Here is a 22371-nt window from a genome sequence, read left to right on the forward strand (position 1 = left end):
TTTCTATCCCATAAAAAACAAGCTTCGCCTGTAAATAAGAACGGCAGTACATAAATTAACTAGCGTAAATAATATAGTAAAATATTCCAATTATAAAAATTAGTGAAGTCCCAATGTTAAGCAAGTATATAATTTTACTGTGGCAAAAGTTAAAATTTCGAAAAAAAATAGTAACACAAAAAAGTTGCATACTTTGGGGCCCGTAATTTTCATTCGTAATTCGCTCTCATACAATGCAAATGTTGCTTCTCGTAATTTCGAATTATAGCTATTTAATGCCATTACATATAATAGGCCCTTAGCAAGTACCATATTTGTGTTACTATTTTTTTTATAAATTTTAACTTTTGCCACAGCAAACATATATACTTGCCTAACATTTGGATTTCACTCATTTTTTTAATTGGAATATTTCATTTTAATATATTATTTTTGCTAGACGATTTATATACTTGCCATCTTTTTTATAAGCGAAGCTTGTTTCTTGTGGGTCTCAACATCTCTCTAAAATACTTTTGAATTTGTCATTTTGTTCAGTCGTTAACGAAATATATAGTTTTTAAATTTCAGATAAATATGGATTTTCCAAAAACAGTGTGTGTATGTGTATGATCTTTAGGTATAACCATGCCTACAGTTACTCACATATTTATAATTTCTAATCAAAATGTCCCATAAACAATTGGATGAAAACAAACTTAAAAGTGTTATTTTGAAAGTTTAGGATATTAGCTACAAGAACATATAAAAATGTATAGAATGTTCCATTTAAAATGTAAAGGTAGCCCTTCATGTTTCGCTCAAATAAGGATTCAAGGTCAAATGAAGGGTATTATCGTATAGACGCCTTAAAGCCTAGCAACTTTCGTCTGACATTCTCTTGTATATTTTTTAGTATCTAAGCTAACTTGGGACAACTTGTATAATTTTTTAAATAATTTTGTACATTATTTTTTGCATTCTCCTTGAATTCAGTTTAATTTATGTGTGTAGGATTATAACTAACCAGAACGTCTGATAAAAGAAAAACTATGATTATGGCCCCAATATAAATCAATTTAAATAAGATTAATTAATATTTCGTTTTTTTTATTGTATTTTGTTTCTTTTTTTTATAAAAAAGCTCTTTTAAAAACTATCGATTGAAGAAAGCTCCCTCCATTTTTGTGGATGCTTGCTAAATTAAAATAATAAGTTTCTATATTTTTTAGAGCCATGCTTATACTTTTTCTGAAAAGATTTTGTTTTTTCAATTCAAATGTTCTCCAGTGAGCCACATATACAGGGCATCTTACGCAAAACACCCTGTATATATACATATACACACTAACAGGCACAATTGATTTCTTTACAAAGTAGAAAAAATAGCTTTAAAAATTATATAAAAATTTCTTCCTGCATTTAGAGACTCAAACATCAGAAAAAGCATTTTCTTCAAATTCTTTATTATTACTTCATAAGCCCTTTTGAAAAATTACTAACATTTCTGATGGATAAACTGTAATTTATTATTGATCCAAACGCTTACCAGATACTTGAATTTAAGTTTGTATAGGTATAAGTGAGTGAATTCAAATATAAACGAGTAAAAGTCACACACACACACACACACAACTTTAGCAAACAGCAATAATTTTAAATGAAAATATTTCTTAAATACATGTATTAAACAATAATTCAATAAGATATTTTGAAAAACTCTTGAAATAAAGTTACCAAAATATACCAGAATTAAGAAATAAGGCTTGTCTAAAAAGTTAGGTCAAGTCGTTAAAACAAATGATAGATACTTTCTAAAGCAGAAATATTCAAAATAATCGTTGGATTAAAAGTTTCACCTTCCATTTGTTCTTGGCATTAATATTCTTGTGGTCGCTTTTGATTCGTTGCACGAGGATTCTAGCCTGATGCAATGCGTCTTCCGTTGCTGCCACTGGAAAGGCAATGTTCAGTTTAGCTCTTGTCGAAATAAACTCGCCTGTCCCTGTTGAGTAACCGGTCAGATTTGGGTTGAAAACCTGTCAAAGCATGATGGTTTTTATTAAGTGAATTATAAAAATTATGAATATAAAATTTACCAATTTTCGATAAAAAATTTATATTCACTTTTAATAAATTAGGAAGTGTAAGGTATTTTCTCCAATTTTCCTGTCCACCCACGCACCAACTAACACCACGTGCTTCGATAAAGGTTCCCATAGCAAACTCTTCCATGGCTCCACTTCCGGCTACTAGAGAATCGCCGAGTCCACCGATTATGTCAATATCGCCAGGTTTCAAACGGTGAACGTTGTCTGGGACTGTTGGAGACCTCGAAAATCAACAGAAAGTTTGTTAGAAGGAGAACAGTCGTAGGTTATCGTAGAAGATATAATGTAATTAAAGGAGAAAAAAGTCATACGATAATACAGATGTTATAGCTATTTTATGACACTTTTAAATAATTACGACGTGCTTTTTAATATGACGAATAAAATCTGCACAATATTCGACTCTACTGTAAAATTCTGCTTTTTTATTTCAAAATCAATTTTATTCTAGCTCGTATATCAGACAGTGCCAAAGACTCGAATTTAAGATAATATATTTTCGATTAAACTTGTTTATCGAACTGATTTTTAATTTGGTTTACTTTTTGAATTTAAAAGTTATATATCGTATAACAATTAAAAAATGTAGTTTTTTTTACAATGAAACGAGTGGATTATTGTTTTCTAATAAGTTTGTTTTTGTAAGTGAATCAAGAGATAATATAGGGTATACAGTTTAAGGGTTCAAGACAAAACTCATATATTGAAGGACAAATTCTGAGAAGATAATACATATATAATATTTTTCGAGTTACAGAACAGTATTATTTAGCCAAAAATCTACAGAAGTTGTTATACAGCTTGTTAAATATTAATAACATTTAAAAGGTATATGAAAATTTTTATAAATATGATAATAATGATAAAAAAGCTTAATAACTTTTTTTATATTGTCAATATTTCTGTTAAGTTACATGAAAATGTGTCTAAGTGTAAACTCTTCAGGTCGATAGCCTAAGAAAATTATTATGTAACTCATTAAATATGAATAATATGAAAATAATGTGCAATAGTTTTGACAGATATAATAATAGACATTACAATCTTTAATTAATATTTTTTCTTATTATTGCCATTTATCATCGTACGTAACAATACATGTACCCAAAACACATTGATCATGTAACTTACCTAATATTAATACCTACAATACGAAATAAAATCATTAGTTTTTAACTCTCTAGCCGCGGGTAACGTAGAAATCGCGTTTCACTTATTTTATACAATTTCGCGAGGAACGCTATTATCGCGTTGTATCCTATTTTTAGGATAATGGCATCGGGACAAGCTATTTCCACAATCCTGTATTTTATTATTATTTGTATGCATATATGACAACACGATACGACAAATTCTAAACATTATTATTTAAATTATTCTACATATTTGTTATTAACCCCTCAACAGTCTACGTCACATATTCTCTCCGTGCGTTCATACACTAATATAATAAAGCGAGAGTATGTAAACGTGCATTTGAATATTACCAGCAGAATCTATCGGTAAATTTGTAATTTTTTGTGGGAATTTTCCCTATACGTATATATGTTACACATTTTCACTTCATAATATTAGTGTTGAATGCACAGAGCAAATAGGCGACACATGCAGATGTGTCATTTTTTTGTTATATCGCTTATATGCAACACGATGCAAAAAGTACACCCAAATATTTTCAATTGATTTTTCTTGGATACTTATAGGATTTTGAGTTCGCTGAATTTCGAAATCTATTGTTACGCGTCATGATAAAAATGGCATGACTGTACATGTCGCCTATATGCAACATGATGCAAAAACTACAACAAAATATGTTGAATTGATGTTCCTTGGATACTTATAGAATTTTAAGCTCGCTGAATCGAAATCTGTTATTACGCGACATGACAAAAATTACATGATAGTACATGTCGCCCATATGCAACATGATGCAAAAACTACACCAAACTATTTTCAATTGTTTTTCCTTGAATACTGAAAGGATTTTAAGCTCGCTGAATCGAAATCTGAACGTTGTTACACTATATGACAAAAATGCCATGACTGTACATGTCGCCTATATGCAACATGATGCAAAAAGTACTACAAAATATTTTCAATTGTTTTTCCTTGGATACTTATAGGATTTTAAGCTCGCTGAATCGAAATCTGAACGTTTGTTACACTACATGACAGAAAAATGACATGACTATACATGTCGCCTATATGCGACGTAGACTCTTAAAAGGTTAAATGCGATAATTATGTTTCTCACGTGCTGTACGCTAAATGTTAATAAAATATAAACTTCATTATTAATTTTTTTTGTTTTCATAGTATATTAATATAATTCTTAAAACTAATGTAATTAGTAGCTATTAAAAATAGTTTGCGGTTTTGTACAGAAAATTTAATAAAACGCTCATGGCTATATAGAGGATTAATGCCTATCACAATATACACTATCTTTAATATTGTTCATATTTAACTTTTTATATAATTATTTTATTAAGCTAACTACGTAATTAGTTTACACCTAATCTGATAGTTATATAACTTCAGAGATATTAGTAATATGCACAAAAAGTTATTAAAATTTGTTATCACTATTATTATATTTACAAAAAAATGCTATAAATCTTGTTAATATTATTTATATTTAATGAATTATTTAGAAAATTGTTTTGGCCTAAAAATATTGTTCTATAACTCGGAAAACAATTGACAATGTCGAAAAACGATATAAGTGGTTTTATGGCGCCGGAACCAGAAGACCATGGGAGCTGGAGCCCCTATGACTAATTTCTTAGGAATGTTTTAAACCTAACTTTAAACCAAGACTATGCTCCAGTCAATGAGCGCTCAGTTGTGCATATCTGTCGATCATTGACTGTAAGCGAGAAAAACAAGCTATAGCCGAATAGTCGCGTCGTTGACGGTTAGCCTAATAAATGAAAATATTGCGTAATCAAATGTTTATTTACCTGATCTTATGGAGCAACTTCAAGGATGGGCAGCATTGTAAATGTGCTTCATATGGCCACCTTCAGCATCGATGCACGCCCTTGCTCGTCGGAGAAGATTTGCTTGGACAGTGGCTACCATCTCAGGTGTGATCTCCGTGATAGCCACATCTAATCGCGCTGCTAGTTCTTCCTGATCCCGTATTAGATGTCTTCCCGTGTAGACCTTTTCTTTCAAGGTCCCCCAAAAGAAGAAATCTAATGGATTCAGATCAGGAGATCTAGCAGGCCAAGGGATGGGATCACCACGGCCGATCCATTTGCCGGGAAACTTGCGGTGCAGCACGCCTTTCGCAGTGGCCGCATTATGCGGAGCTGCTCCGTCATCCTGGAACCACATTTTTTGCCGAATTTCTAGAGGAACATCTTCCAGAAGGTCTGGAAGCTGATTCTCTAGAAATTCGGCATAAATGTCTCCCGTCAATCGAGATGGTAGGATGCACGGTCGAATCTGTAAACAATTCACAATGAACTTTAGTTGCAAGCATTATTAGCATTGAAGAAACGTGAATAAGTGTTAGAAACTTACCAAATATTTCCCGACGATGCCTGCCCAGAGATTTACCGACCATTTGTATTGAGATTTCTGTTCTCTTATTACATGTGGGTTACTCTCAGCCCAATGATGGTCGTTTCGCATGTTTATAACACCATTTTTGTCAAACATGCTTTCGTCAGAGAATAAGATACAATTTATGAAATCGTTATCCTCTCCATGTTTTGCGAGAAGCCAGCGGCAAAACTGCAAGCGGCTCCCATAATCTCTGGGCAAGAATTCCTGTACACTTGTGTACTTGTAGGGGTGCATTGATTCGCCATGGAGCACTCGCAGAACCGTGGTGTGATTTCTGCCTAAATCTGTGGCTACGGCTCGTGTGTTGGTCTTTGGGCTCTACCGGAACTCGCGCAGCACCCTCTCCTCAAAGGCAGGAAAGCGTGATGTTCTCTGTTTGCCGTAGTCACTATAATTTGGCGCCAAACTGCCCGTGTCCCTCAAGCCCTGCACAACCGTCTTGATTACATTTTTGTCCGTGTTTCGCCGATTGGGGAAGTTTTCCGCGTACACCCTCGCGGCCACGGTAGCCGAAGCATTGTTCTGCTAGTATAACTGGAGCATATCACAATATTCAGTGTTGCTGTAACTCATGTTTCACTAAATTTACGGTTGAAAAACGGATAAAACGATTCACACTTATGTCGACAAACTGGTAATAGTTTTTTCAGTTGCTAATAAAAACCCCTAGCGGTGCGAAAGTAGCCCTTGCTATAAAAAAAGGGGGTGGTTGTTATTAGCAAATGAAAAAACTATTACCAGTTTGTCGATATAAGTGTGCATCGTTTTATCCGTTTTTCAACCGTAAATTTAGTGAAAAATGAGTTACAGCAACACTGAATATTGTGATATGCTCCAGTTATACTAACAGAGCAATGCTTCGGCTACCGTGGCCGCGAGGGTGTACGCGGAAAACTTCCCCAATCGGCGAAACACGGACAAAAATGTAATCAAGACGGTTGTGCAGGGCTTGAGGGACACGGGCAGTTTGGCGCCAAATTATAGTGACTACGGCAAACAGAGAACATCACGCTTTCCTGCCTTTGAGGAGAGGGTGCTGCGCGAGTTCCGGTAGAGCCCAAAGACCAACACACGAGCCGTAGCCACAGATTTAGGCAGAAATCACACCACGGTTCTGCGAGTGCTCCATGGCGAATCAATGCACCCCTACAAGTACACAAGTGTACAGGAATTCTTGCCCAGAGATTATGGGAGCCGCTTGCAGTTTTGCCGCTGGCTTCTCGCAAAACATGGAGAGGATAACGATTTCATAAATTGTATCTTATTCTCTGACGAAAGCATGTTTGACAAAAATGGTGTTATAAACATGCGAAACGACCATCATTGGGCTGAGAGTAACCCACATATAATAAGAGAACAGAAATCTCAATACAAATGGTCGGTAAATCTCTGGGCAGGCATCGTCGGGAAATATTTGGTAAGTTTCTAACACTTATTCACGTTTCTTCAATGCTAATAATGCTTGCAACTAAAGTTCATTGTGAATTGTTTACAGATTCGACCGTGCATCCTACCATCTCGATTGACGGGAGACATTTATGCCGAATTTCTAGAGAATCAGCTTCCAGACCTTCTGGAAGATGTTCCTCTAGAAATTCGGCAAAAAATGTGGTTCCAGGATGACGGAGCAGCTCCGCATAATGCGGCCACTGCGAAAGGCGTGCTGCACCGCAAGTTTCCCGGCAAATGGATCGGCCGTGGTGGTCCCATACCTTGGCCGGCTAGATCTCCTGATCTGAATCCATTAGATTTCTTCTTTTGGGGGGCCTTGAAAGAAAAGGTCTACACGGGAAGACATCTAATACGGGATCAGGAAGAACTTGCAGCGCGGTTAGATGTGGCTATCACGGAGATCACACCTGAGATGGTAGCCACTGTCCAAGCAAATCTTCTCCGACGAGCAAGGGCGTGCATCGATGCTGAAGGTGGCCATATGAAGCACATTTACAATGCTGCCCATCCTTGAAGTTGCTCCATAAGATCAGGTAAATAAACATTTGACTACACAATATTTTCATTTATTAGGCTAACCGTCAACGACGCGACTATTCGGATATAGCTTCTTTTTCTCGCTTACAATCAATGATCGACAGATATGCACAACTAAACACTCATTGACTGGAGCATAGTCTTGGTTTAAAGTGTTCAATCCTCATAGAATTTAATTTACATTATCTCGATTTGCCCATTAATTATTTGGCATCGAAAATTAAATGGTATGGGGCGCACACAATAACAGTTAACCAAGATTCTCCGTAGGTAAATTGCGCGTACGCGTTAGTTTCTGCGCGAGAACGCGAATTAAATCTCAAAATTTCCAGCTAATCAATAAAAAAGCAAAACAGCTAACTGGCAGCAACTTCTCAACGAATCCGAAAAAATCAATAAAAGGGGAGAGTGAAACGTCATAGCAGCAACTTCTCTCTTATACTTGCACTTGCCACACGTACATACCAATACTACTGCAATCATATGTAAAATCAATAATTGCATACAAAATTTAATCTTTAATATCTCCTTAACCAGTGGCTAGATTTTAAAACGGCCAACGGCGTTTTCCTTAGAAAAGTCTCAGGAATATTCCGTTTAAAGGAAGTGCGGCGTTAACGTTCCACCCTTATGTATATATATATATATATATATATATCTAACAGTACTACTATATTAACGTTCTTAAGATACATCTAAATCTTATATACAATTCCTGATCGCCTATTACCTGCCAAACTTGACATTGCAAGGAAAAGGAGAATCATCGGGAACGATCGGCTGGGTTCGTACTCCGTTGGACAAAACGGGATACGAGATTCCATTGTCTTCGACAGCATCCTGAAATTTCATCGTAAATCAATTTCTCGTAAATTATACCACATCTTTTCCTGCGTGCTGAGAGAGCTTCTCTATATTTCTCTCTGGAGACTCGATCCATTATTTTTACTGTTTTATTCGTCGTGTATCTCGAGTATGTGTGGAATATATACATATATATATATATATATATAGGCAGGTGACTAGGAGGGTAAGAAACATAGAAAGCGTTTTAAAGCACGCCAACACATAATTATCATATAAAATAGGCGAATGTGTAGGTTAAGTAATTTTCATATAACAATTAAAAACCTATATAGATATAAACATAAACTTTAATGATCATCACTGGGGAGATATAAGCTTCTCGATGACTTCTCCGATCTCGAGACAACATTTGTTATTAAAAAGTTAATTTCGCGTTTATAGAGAAGCGAATTCATATCCTATGGAAGGATATATAGAAAAAATATTCAAATTGCCTGAGATGCTGTGCTTTCTGATTGGCCAATCGACTACTTGGGAAATTTTCAATGGTGATTAAACCAATGGACTTTTATATATATATACATATACAGGTATAGTGCGTTAATTGCGAGTGGCGTGTGAGATTCTTCAGAGAAATTTCGTGGCAGGAAATTGAGGCTTATGAGGCAACGATTGATGACGTTGGAATAAGAATGTGCCTTTTGAACGTCGAAACGCTCGGATGATCGATGCTCACTTAGTCCAGAGAATTAAGTGTTTCGAAACGATGATTGTATTTTTCTCTTAATTGTATAGTCGATCAGCGATCTACGAATTGCTTATGTCGACGCAATAGTCATGTGCAAAACTGATGTATGACAATTAGATAGAATCTAATGGATTTTTTGTAGTTGTATTAGGTGGGCCAGATTAAATGGGAGAAAGTGATCAGGTATGAAACTAATATGCTTTATTTCAAAAGAGGATTATCGAATTTTTGTTGGACGATGTAAATTACATCCGCAAGTCAAAAGGATCTTTAATGCTTGTTTTTATATTATTTTTAAAGACTCAGATAATCGATGCCCACTTTGTCCAGAGAATAAAGTGACTCGAGATGATGATTGAAATTTTTTCTTAATTGTATAGTCGATCAGTGATTTACAAATTCTATAGGTAGACGCAATATCTATGTGCGAAGTTGTTTCGTGACAATTAAATAGAATTTGTTGAATTTTTTAGAGGTTTAGGTGGGTAAGATTAAATTGCAGAATGTTATCACAAATATAAGATCAGTAAACTTCGTTTAAGAATAGGGTTATAAATTTTTTATTGGACGATGAATTGTATCCGCAAGTCAAAAGAGTTTTTAATGATTGTTTTTATATTATTTTTAAGTATTCGAATGATCCATACTCTCTCGACGAAAGTAGAGAGAAGTATATTCGAGTAATTCAAATTTTTTTAGTAGATATATATAAATAAGTATAGTCCATTATAGCGGATTACTTAAGTACCGTATATGTGGAAGTTGTATTCACGTAAGAATGGTGCAATTAAATAGGAAGCCCATTAAAAATCAATTCAGGTTGGATCGAATAATTCATAAATAAAAAATAAGAAACCAAAAGAAATCATTTGGTTGAAATGAAACATTTACAGACAAAACATTATTTTTATTATGAAATATTTGTGTATAAGCAAAACAATATTTTTTTTCATAAATAGTCTATGCATTTTTTAATTTAATATATTCTATCTTTAAATGAAAAATAACATAAATTCTAAAATGTTAAAAAACATTTATGTCAGATCGATATAACGTTTTATATACAGAATGATCATAAATTCTATTTTTAAATTAGGTATATTTCGAAAATGCTTAAAAATTCCGAAAAATCGCATCACACGCGTTTAATTGATTAACTTTTGGACCATCGAAATATCTCTAATACGGTTAAGAGCAATCCATAATATTATTTCCAAACCATACCGAAACCTGCCTATCCCCCCTGTTCGAGATTGCAAACGTCGAAAAGAATAGTTTATAGTACCACAAACTCACCCCAATATAATGCATTCGTAAAACAGAACTTGGATCTTTCCTGCAAATTTTACTCCACTAAGATATATTTCTGACAAAGAGTTACGACGTTTCAGCAAAGAAACGAGTTTCAGTATATAGGGTGAGTTACGAGCAACGTAAAAAATCAAGAGACATGGTAGTGTCTCGACGGCAAGTATATATAGAAGTAGATAATGACATGTCTATAACGCCAAGCACTACCGTGTAACTTATACAGCAAATTTGGCAGTCTTAATTTTTAAACCAATTTATTTCAATGAATGATCACTTGTCATGGTTTAAATAAAACTTTCCTTAAAATGGTTTTGAACAAGCTTTCATTTTAGCCCACGAACATCAAAATCGGTTCACGCAATCCAGAGATCTCATACTCTGTTAGTTATATATATATTGAAAATTGAGATTCTTCTCCTTCCTTTCCAGCTAGAGTGTATGTCTCGGGCTGTAGTTAGCCGCTAAGAGAAAAATGATGTCATTTTTTCTCAGTGCTGCCAACAAATTAAACTCAACAACAAAACCATGGTTGTGAACTATCAAATAAAATCGATGTAATCGATATAACTAATCCGACGACTTGTAAACTGTCAATTGTAATGTAAGGTTATGTATATTTAATACAGTGAGGTTGTTCATTGTTATGTTAGTGAATGTGTTTAATTTTTAAAATGATAAATAAGTTCGAATAATAATGACATAAGAAGTCAACAATTATTAGATTAAGTATAACATTATATTTTATAATACAGGATGTTAGTATACTTTGTGGTACTTTGTGAAATTTCTTTTTCAGGTAAATTAAGACAAAACATTTCCATTTTCATTGCTGAGGATAGAAATGACTGGATTAAATAAGTTGATATTTACAACACTGTGTCTATGAGAAATATAATTTCAATATTAATATGCATTGGTCATTAACAGGAGTATATTAATTGAGAGAAATTGTTAAGGTATTTCAAAAGGTATTTGAAAATCATATGCTAAACTTTCAGGTATTGAAATTGTTAACAAACTGTATGTATTACTTTTCTTTAAACTGATATTAATTTCAACAGTCCAAAAGATTATATCATATATACGAACAATTTTACAGGAAACAATAAAACTTTCTTATTACTACGATTAAAGAAATAAGTAGATGAATATTTCCTAATCGTTATTTAATATTCAATTATAATATAAAAAAGTATTAAAACTAAATATTTATCTACGCTTCTCTAATTAGAGTAGAAAGAAATTATTATTATCTCCAAAAAAATGATCCAAATTTAATTTTTTATAAGTTTAACATTGAATTTTATAATATAATATGTAATATATTTTTTGGTACTTAGTGAGATTTTATTTCAGATTAAATTATAATAACGTGTTTATTGTATCATTGTGCAGGCTTGAGCTGTAATAGTAAACAGAAGAAGTCAGAAATGATACCAGTTGGCCATAGAAGGAGCCATAATGAAAAGTTAATGTTGAGAGTTAAACCTAAGGAAAAGGTGGAGAAATGAAAAAATTTGGAAGCCAATTCGTGATAGTGAAAGACTTGCAGGTGATTTTGGGCATAAACTCTTTGAAATATATAAGTCAGTTAAATAATAAATATGATGATAACATCATCTAGAAATGAAACAATGAAAAGAAGTCTTCATTTTAATATTTTCCATGTGATAGAACATACGGTGAATAAATTTGGGAATTTGAAAGCAATATATCTAAAACAAGAGGCTTCCGTTGCATTAATTGGTGTATTTTCTAGTTTATATTAATCAAATGAATATATTAATGGCACAAGTTTACCGGAGAGAGAGAGCCATAATGCAAAGTTGTTAGTGATAGTAACACATAAGAAAAAGGTGGACTTAGAGATATTTTAACTACTATATTCTTAAAAAACGTTATGAAATCCCACAAAAAACCGACTTCGTCAGTAAAAAAAAGACGGCAAGTACATAAATCATCCAAAATAATTAATATAGTGATATAAAATTTACAATTAAAAAAATTAGTGAAATCCAAATGTTAGGCAAGTATATATTTTTATCATGGCTAAAGTTGAAATTTTGAAAAAAATAGTAACACAAATAAATTACTTGCCGGGCCCGTTGTACGCAATATCATAAAATAACCACATTTTGAAATTATGAGAAGCAACGCTTGTATTGTAAAATAGCGACTTACGTATGAAAATTACGGGTCCGGCAAGTAACTTTTTCGTGTTACTAATTTTTTCAAAATTTCAACTTTTGCCATGATAAAAATTTATAATTGCCTAACATTTGGATTTCACTAATTTTTTTAATTGTAAATATTATTTTACTATAGTAATTATTTTGGATGATTTATGCACTTACCATATTTTTTTTTACTGACGAAGTCTGTTTTTTATGAGTATATCGTTCCCCGCACGTTTATTGATTTACAAAACTCTTTACACAGATATATTCTACACATGCCTCAAGATTCGGTCCAAGGGAATGAAGAAAGGGTGGTTTCTGTGCAGAAACGGGTGATTTCTAGGAGTTGCAATGAAAAAATAGTTTCACTACTGTGATGCTCACCTTAAAAAATCCCTTTATAGGCATTTATTTTGAAGTTTAGAAATTTAAAAATTTTCCCTATTGTTAGTTGCTGAAAAGATTTATACAACATTTACACTTGCAACCGAACAGTGAACCGAATGTCATTGTGAACCATAGAAATAATGATGATGCTTCAATGTGATACAAGTTATATCGAACCAGCAACACGTAGCTGTGGTTCGTTGTTCAGATGCAAGTGTAGACAACCCTAAGACACTACCTGGGGTCAGAATTTTGTTGGAATCGATCTCAAGAAATATGAATAAGTTCTTTAGACTTTTTGAGGGGAAAAATGTCGTCAAAATCTCAGTGATGTAAAAGGTTAACCTTTACAACCCTGGCCTATTATTCACTTACTTCTTTGTTTTAACTTTTACAGTCGTTTAATCAGTGTCAATGTCAATGGAATCAACTTTGAAAATCTTGCCACTACCAATGCACCACTATAGTGCCTTCCCGCACTATAAAGGTTAAAGAAGTTTTTGTTTTAAGGGTGTTCGATGGTAATAATGCCTCTCAAAGGATGTGCAAAGAAGCGACCTCTTTTTACAATGTTAAATGAAGCCAAACACTTGTCTATTGCTTATTTTTATAACTGATTTCGAGAGTTTTCCAAAACATAATTAGCGAGTAAAATCAACTAATATTAAGTTAAAAATGCTATATTCTGCCTAACATTTAATATGATATAATTAGCTTAACTGTTTGAGTCCCAGGGGGTATTGAGGGAACACTGTCGAAGAATCTCAAATAGTGCAATGGCGCTTTCTTTAACCTTTAGATTGCCGGCATTTTCTCATAAAAGTAATGGTTCTTTTTCCTCAAAGATCTGTAAATATTAATAACATACATAGTCAACACATTATCTAGATTACTGCAAAGCCACTATAGTGGCTTTACCGGCAGCTTAAATGTTAAGCTCGTGTTTGTTTAGTAAATGCAAGTACTGAAACTCTATAATAAATATGATATAATCTATAGATTCACACAGTGCTTGCAATTAACGGGATCCCTTACGCCTGTTTTACCGACAGTACTAGTCAATAAACAATTAGTTTAATAAATTTCAAACGCGAAGCAAATTGAACAAACGAGCGTCTTTAAGACAAAGTGCCAATTCTAACGAGTCAAATGAGCTTAAAAACATTCAAGTCGGATGAGAAATAACTCTGTACCATTGTCCTGCGTTCTTGAAGAGTGATCACTTCTGGTTCAGGAAAATGGTACAGTATTATTCTTCACCCAATTTGAGGGTTTTAAGTTCGATTGACTTGTTAGAACTGACACCTTGTTCTAAGGACGCCCATTTGTTCAATTTGCTTCGCATTTGAATTTTATTAAACTAATTGTTTATCGACTTGTGCTGTCGGTAAAGTAGGTATGAAAGATCCCGTTAATAAAAAAAACCTAGCATAAGTGAATACGAGAAAACCCAAGCAGCACGATAGCGCTTCCTTTTTACCGTCATTTCTCCACAACGCTCGATAATGCTGGGTTTTCTGGACATAAAATCTCAACGGCGCAATCGCGCTCTGCTTGGAACTCAAACTGTATCAATGGTTTTACCCGCCCTATATAATTTTATGATTTCTTCCAATTTTTTACTAGATATTTCGATTTGAAATCGTACATAAATGCAGCTTTGGCTCAAGTAGTGTAAATGATCGCTATGCATACATGCCCATAGTAATTCATGTAATTTAATTTCTATTTAACATATATAGTGAACGAATGGATGAAATGATAAATTTATATAGTATTTTGATAGGTTGTCAAAATGGGTAGCAAAAATTTGTAATCAAAATAGAGGGTCCATTTCATTGTTAAAGAGGGCCACTACTCTCCTCCTTAAAAAGGTAACCCACTCATAATCAAACACATATTTTGTAATTTATCGGAATTTTGACCGTTTCCGAAATATAGGAGTGATAAGAGATTTTATGATCTTCTATATAAGAGAACATTTCTTTGAACCAACTATTATCAATTATTTTTAAAAATAAGTGAATTGTTATTATTTCTGTTACATTGTTTTTTACCTTTTATATAGCATTTAAAATAATATACTAAAATTTTATAAGGTAGAATTTAAAATAGTTATTCAATGTAGTCTTTTGCAGAACGGTTGCTAGTAAATAATAAATGCACTGAAGTCAAGAGTTGGGGGGGGGGGGGGACGTTCTACCTATGTTATTATTCAGGCCGTGTTAGCATTGAAGAGGAAGGTACTGTACTTCAAAAAGTATACATACACACACAAATAGAGGAATACAAATTAATATACCTAAAATGTTCTGAACGTTGTTACTAAAAAAAAAGTCTGATAAATATCGATTTATAACAATAAAAATAATAATTTTAAATAGAAATGCCTTTTGCTGAAAATAATAGATATTTTTCCAATTTAGAGTATATTTAACTCTTGCTTAAATTATTTCATCAACTTGAATCTTTTGAAGTATATTCAGTATATGGTTTGTTCATTGGAATTTTTAATTTGATGCAAAATGTCATTATGCCATGCTTAAAATAAGTACAGGATTATGCCATATTTCGACTATTTTTTGTTTTGTTTTAATTCAGACAATTTATTAGATTTCTATATTTTTGAAAATTTGTGTTGCATGGTACGTAAAATATTTTCTAGTTTTATAGAGATTTTTGTTTAATATAATAAACTATGAGAATCATAAACACTAGAGTAGTAGGACAATTTTTTTTTTTTTTTTAATAACTCATTCAAAGTCAATTACTTGTAAACTTAAAAATGTTGCAAATTCTTTATTTAATATACACAGAGTTTGATACGAGTGCTATAAACTCTTGAAACTGTTGATAGGAAATCCAATGCAGAAAAGAAATCAGTTATATATAAAATTGTATAATATTGTCAATATTTCTTGAGTTACACATGACAGTATGATTAAGTTAAGAGTGTGCATAAAATCTTATACTTCTTGGTAAATACTAATAAAGTTAAAAATGTTTAGTGAAGTTTTTATAGGTATTTTTAAAAAATGATGAAAAAAATCTAATAACTTTTTTTCATGCATCTAATATTTTTCGCGTTACATTCAAATGTTGTAAATCTATAAATTAACAACTTCCCCAACGATTGATTCTTTTTTATTTTCCAAAAATGCATATTGCAGTTCACTAAACGTGAATCCGTAACGAAATGTTATTGAACTTTTTCTTAAGATTATTTTTTTCTAATTCTGGACTTTATAACATTTCAGAAGTTTACTTTATAAAAGAATTTTACTCCTGTTCTATATATAGACTAGATAACCATCCGCGTGCTCGCGTGAAGTAAGAATATTCCCAATACTTAATACTTACTACTTTAGACAATCAATTGGTATTTTTATTCTACAATATACCCTATCTTGAGAGTCTATTTGTAGAATAGTTATTGGCGTACAAGTGGTATACAAAATTTTTCTTAGTTATCGTAAAAAGGACAAGATTTATATAAAAACAGTGAGGAAACCCTTAATACACAGTTTTACCAGAAAATCTATCCCGGTATGAATTCCTAAGGTCGATAAACCAAAAAATTTTTTTTAATTATGTAACTCATTAAATGTGAACAATATTAAAATGTTGAAAAATTCTTTTTCGTGTACATGATAATAATAATAAGCAGTAGAAAACTAATAATTTTTGTTGCGCGTATATCAGAACACTACCTATATACTAACTTCGATCATTCAGCAATATTGTGATCATAATAATGTAATAAATGCGAAACTCGAAATTTTTATATACTTTTCGGCACTTCGTATCGAAGAAATCTTCTCTTCCAGCATTAATATTGATTTATTATTTAAATCACTTGCAGCACCAACTACCGTTTTATTTTGTCAATGATTCGATATTTTATATTTCTACGTCTCAAAAGCACGCGCAATTTTCTTTTCATTCTCTAATAACTCCGTTGATGACGCTGCAGAATGAAACAGAAGAGAGATACGTCTACTATATATTTAAATATTCTGTTTTATGGCGTTTCTCAATTTAAAACTATATATCTCTTTAGTTGAAATCACAAAAATTTCTCGATTCCATATGATTGACTTCTTCTTCTTATCCTTCCATGCATCGATCCTAACAAAAAATGTCTATAATTGTTATCGTTGAAGGGCACTCCTCTCTCTCTCTCTCTCTCTACAAATTCTTGACTTGCACTATGCTGATTAAAAGATGAGGGGAATTCTTCCAAACCCCATAGAACCTCAATGTCATATTCCTCGACAGTAGACCAGCAGGGAAAATACGACATTTCTGCAGGACTTTCAATTTTTTCAGATTACTTCTTCTTGTTCATCCTCGATCGTCCGTAGACTCATAGTTAAAAATGATCATTTCTTCAAAGACTTATTTCTGGTGCATGTGACCTTCCGTCCATTCGTTTCTAGGGATACTACACATGTGTGTGTGTTAAAGAGGTCCTAGATGATCCTTTCTTCTATTGCGCCACTTGAACTCCAGCTAATTTTTCTTTTGCTTCGGCTTTTCTGTGTGCTTTATAATGAATTTTAACTCTTTAGATTCTCAACTTTTACGTTCTTAGTATATATAACACTTTCGATATTTTTGGACTCGATCAATCTGCATTAATGTTTTACGCTTGTTCCATAAAAACCGCTTTTGAATCAGAAAAACAGTATTTAGGAATATTTTTAACCGGCTTACTGTGCAAGAAACCTTTCGGTTCCCTCATAAAAAAAATCAATAGAATACGATAGAAAAATTTCTATCGTTCCCAGTATGGCTTCCGGTCGTAAATCAGAACGGTTTCATCGTATTTTTACGATTAGATTGTAATCGTATTTGATCGTAAATTATACCGATAGAAAAACTATAGTTTTCATTTGCAATATCCGATTATAAAATAATGAAATTGCATCGTACATAACTAAGAAGATGAATTGTTTTTACAATCATTCATTTTATTATGGATTCCTATTATTCCTAACGCGGCTTTTACATTTTAACTGAGAGAAATTGATCGTTCTTTTTACGATTAAATTGAAATCGTATCTTTTCGTAAATTTTCAATAAAACATAACGAATTATTTAAGAAAGGGCTTTAGCATTGAGTTTCCTTGACTGCCATGATTCCTCAATTTATTCCTTTCGAATTTTTTTTGTAATTTTTTAATCTCGTATATTTTGTATTGTTGGAGATCGGATATGTGTTGGTACGAGCAGTCGGGGCCTCTTGGGCTGTCTCGCAACTACACACTCTCCCTCTTTCCTCTCCTACTTTCACTTAACGCCACTAGGTGGCCATGGCAATGGCGAGCTCTCGCTCGCATGATTTAGTTTAGAATATATTTAAGCGCCAGCTGGCCTGACACCGGCGCGGCTCGTCATATATGGTCTAGACTCTAGACTTGTCAAACATGAAAGCTTTTAGCCATCCTTATACCTATCTGCGATTCTACTAGGACTTCTAGATCGCAAATCTTTTCCTTTTAACGCTTTCGTGGTCTCAAGGAGGACGCTATCCTTTCTTTTCTAGCTACGTTGCCTGGGTGTCTCAGGTAGGTAGTATCCTGCTCTGGGCCCTGGGTTCTGAGCAAGGTTGGGATTTTGCATAGTACATTTTGTGGGTGGGATTTTTCCCCTATATATTATCTATTCGGCTCTTCGGAGCAATACTCAATTCTTCGACCTGTGAGCAATTTATTATTTGTACATAGTTTAACGTATTTATAAGTAAATGATTTAGTATCGATTAATTCAAACGTTATTTCTTTCGTTAACCGAAACCTTCCTTCCCTTGGTTCCCAGAGAACTTTACCTAATCAATATTTATACATGTATATTTTACACACATCCGCTATAGAAAAATTACCTCCCTTGGTATGAGTCGGTATGACTCGAACCTGTATCCGTAGGATAATGAAACTGTGACATCTTGTCCTCTACACCATCTTATGCTTACGAATAGATTTCCTTTTTACAACTACATCTTATTATAATTGAACACACACAGTTACAACTGTAGAACATTATATTGACGGATACAAGTTAAGCTGATATTATAAGAACTCATTAAAATTAAAAACGATTACTTTTTCTATTAATTTGGAGATGCCTGATGATTAACATTTTAGAAAGCTATAACAAAATTATAGAAATTCAATTTTTGGTATTATTTTCCACCATTTTCTTTCATAAGGACGAGTTTCAATTGATTATTGAAAGAGAATTGTCAATGAAAGTAAGAATAATGTAATTATTTTGTTGAATCTAATCTCTGATTTTCAGCTTAAAAATAAATTATCTCGGCCATGATGCTTTTGCGAAAGAAATGATACATGACATTTCGGCTTGCTTTATCCTCAAGAATATGTGGTTAAAATTATATTCATCATTGCTGATACATATTGTACAGAATAGTTTCCTATAGAGGAAAATCGATAGACTACAATTCTGGTTTTACCGTTTATTCGTGATATAAAATGGGTGGAAGTAATATTGATTTTGTGTAAATTTCCTCCATCGTAAGTTGTAGATAGATTTAAGATTGTTTTCTTTATAGGAGATAACCCGAGTCAACATCTAAGACCTGCTATAAACCTATAAACAATTCTACCAAAGGATAATTTAAAATTATATCAGAAGCTATTTTGTATACAAACAAAAGCCTGCAAAATTCTGAAAAGTGTCGGAAACTGCAAAATTCATCAGTTTTTAGGATTCAATAAGATTCCTAAAATTCTACAAAATCTTTTTTAAGACTTCCTGTAGATTCTTGATGATACAGAATAAAATTTAGATTCTTTATACGCTAGGATCTTATAAGACTTAGGATTACTTACATATTAAGCCTATTTGTTACATTGAATTTAAAGATACATTATATTAAAGGAAATAGCAAAAGATAATATTAATTGTTTCATAATATTATTTATCTTATAATAATTGTATTCTTATTTTTTGAATTTTTAATGATAAACCTTTGATTATTGTAACGCGCGATTTCTGGGAGAGGTTTTTCTTCAATAAAATACCCGAGTCGAAATTTAAAGTCTACAATAAACCTAAATGATTCTTGTAGGAATAGGATATATGAGGATTATTGGAGGTTAATTTGTATTTGAGGAAGGTGAGAGATAAACCTACAATAAGTCTAAAAAGTGGAGGAAAATGAACAATTCCCCCATTTTTAGGCTTAAGTAGGATATTCTAAAAAACCTACTCAGTCCTTAAAAGTTTTCCGGCTGGGCTAAAGGTTGATTCAGACTATCCAGCAATGGACCGTCATAGCTCCGTTAGAAACATGAGTTAGAATTGAGCAAACCTATTGCCCGCTCTCTTCTAACTCATATTACTGCCGGTGCTGTGACGGTCCGTTACCGGATAGTCTAAAATCAATGTTAATAGTTGCTTATATAAAACTGCAGATTATAATTTATAAACTAAATCTGTTTGTTGCATATGAAATAAAGGTACGTGAAACGAAATTACAAAAAATATCAATACGATTTATTAAGGAGAAAAATATTATGAAACAATATTGTCCTTTGTAAATTTATTTAATATACCTTTATTTCGGATTCAACATTCAGGCTTAGTTTATGCAAAACCTAGTCTTAAGAATAAGCAAGTATATTTTCAAATTAAAAAATAAACAACTGTTTCAAAGCTGATTTAAATTTATTACAACTTAACGTTTTAGATATAATGACAGACTTTTAAATTTTATAATAATTAATCAAATTTAATAACGGAAATATATAGGTATATATTATAATCATATAAAATATATTAAAATTTAATGTATATAATGGAAAATTACTTATTTTCTTTGCTCTTCTATTAACTAAAGCTTTATATATTCTTTTTCATTTACCTTTACAATATAACTGTTGTCATTCTGTTTATTCTCTGATAAAATCCTTTTATCTATTTGTGAACAGTTTGTTTTTTCTTTTTTCTTTTTCATTTAATCCTCTACCTTTAGATTGTTGGTACTTTCTTTTATTTGATATACATTTATTAATATATTTAACTAACTCCTCTCTTCCTACGTTTTCTTTTGATGCACGATTACTCCATTCTATAAGAAAACATTGAAATAGAAAATTAAATATAATGATTGTAATGTTCTATTTTGTGATTGCAAAAACGAATTCTTTCTGGTACATTAATATCTTTGAAAGTCTTAGGCCTTCTGAAGAGTTAAAGAAAGAATTTTTGTTATATTTATAAAAATGAAATACAAAACATGTTAAAGTGATTTATTCTTAGTGCTATACCTATGGACAAATTCTTACAAATACCTTACCATATAGTCCTCAGAATAATTGTTCATTAATTCCTGGGTGTTTTCCATTGCACTTTCCTAATGCAGTATAATTTCCCAAAGACATTCCATACACTTCCAAGAGAACCTCCCTGACCATTATTCTCTAATCGAAAGAACCTTTTTTTCTGATATAATGTTTATGTATGCAATTTTTGTATTAAATAAATAAAAACCACACTGCGGTTATATTTCTTCCTACAAGATGAAAGAGTATTTTGAATAATAGAAATTTTCAAATTTTCAAATTAATAAATACCTTATTATTTCCAGGTTTTAGATAATACTCTGTAATTTTTACATTATTTAAAACTTTACAATTACTATGTGATAATTGGTAGGAGCTTTTCATAGCATTCAATAGAATTTCTTGGAATGCAATATCCCTTTTTGTAACTTAAATGAATTAATATGATTAAAATTAAATATATAGAAGAATTTTTTATTTATGTTTTTGAGCCTTACTTTTTTTAGTTATTAGTTTTCCTATCATTCTGACAGTATCACTGATGCAATCTTGATCGGTAAATACTGACTCTAGTGGATTATTACTATCTACATTTAAATTCTTCTCAGTATTCTGAGGTTCATTATATCTCTTGGTCTCTGTTATATTAAATTCTCTTCTACATGAGAAAGGCACATTGTAAAAATAATCTTCTGTTTGATGCGTAACATTTTTATTTGGTTTATGTATTTGTTCGCCACTACTTGGTATTGGTTCTAATTGTCTTTCATAGCTATTACTGTGTGCAGTATGAAAATTCATTTGATTTGTTTGCTCGCTGTAGTTTGAAAGAGCAGTTGGATTGAATGATCTGGAGTATTCAATATTAGGTGTGACATGCAAATTGGTTGTATTATTTTCTTCAGTCTTGTTACACACACTTAAATTTGTATTAGCAGTAGCCATGTACTGTGTATCATGTGATACTGTATTATGTA

General features: G+C 32.2%; 1 protein-coding gene across 1 annotated transcript in view; it reads right to left on the reverse strand.

Annotated features, from left to right (window-relative positions):
- The window catches only part of LOC136777394 (phospholipase B1, membrane-associated-like), a 71737-nt gene that overhangs the window by 2991 nt on the left and 46375 nt on the right, over positions 1–22371 (reverse strand). Inside the window, exons 2-4 of the mRNA XM_066733643.1 lie at positions 8386–8495; positions 2107–2311; positions 1839–2018 (exon numbers count right to left, since the gene is read on the reverse strand). Of these exons, the coding sequence (XP_066589740.1) occupies positions 1839–2018; positions 2107–2311; positions 8386–8495 (495 nt within the window). The remainder of the gene's footprint in view (positions 1–1838; positions 2019–2106; positions 2312–8385; positions 8496–22371) is intronic.

The sequence above is a fragment of the Prorops nasuta genome, unplaced genomic scaffold (genome assembly GCF_024137725.1).
Source record: "Prorops nasuta isolate Cenicafe-Biocafe unplaced genomic scaffold, Cenicafe_Pnas_1.2 PNAS00011, whole genome shotgun sequence".
NCBI classification, from domain to species: domain Eukaryota; kingdom Metazoa; phylum Arthropoda; class Insecta; order Hymenoptera; family Bethylidae; genus Prorops; species Prorops nasuta.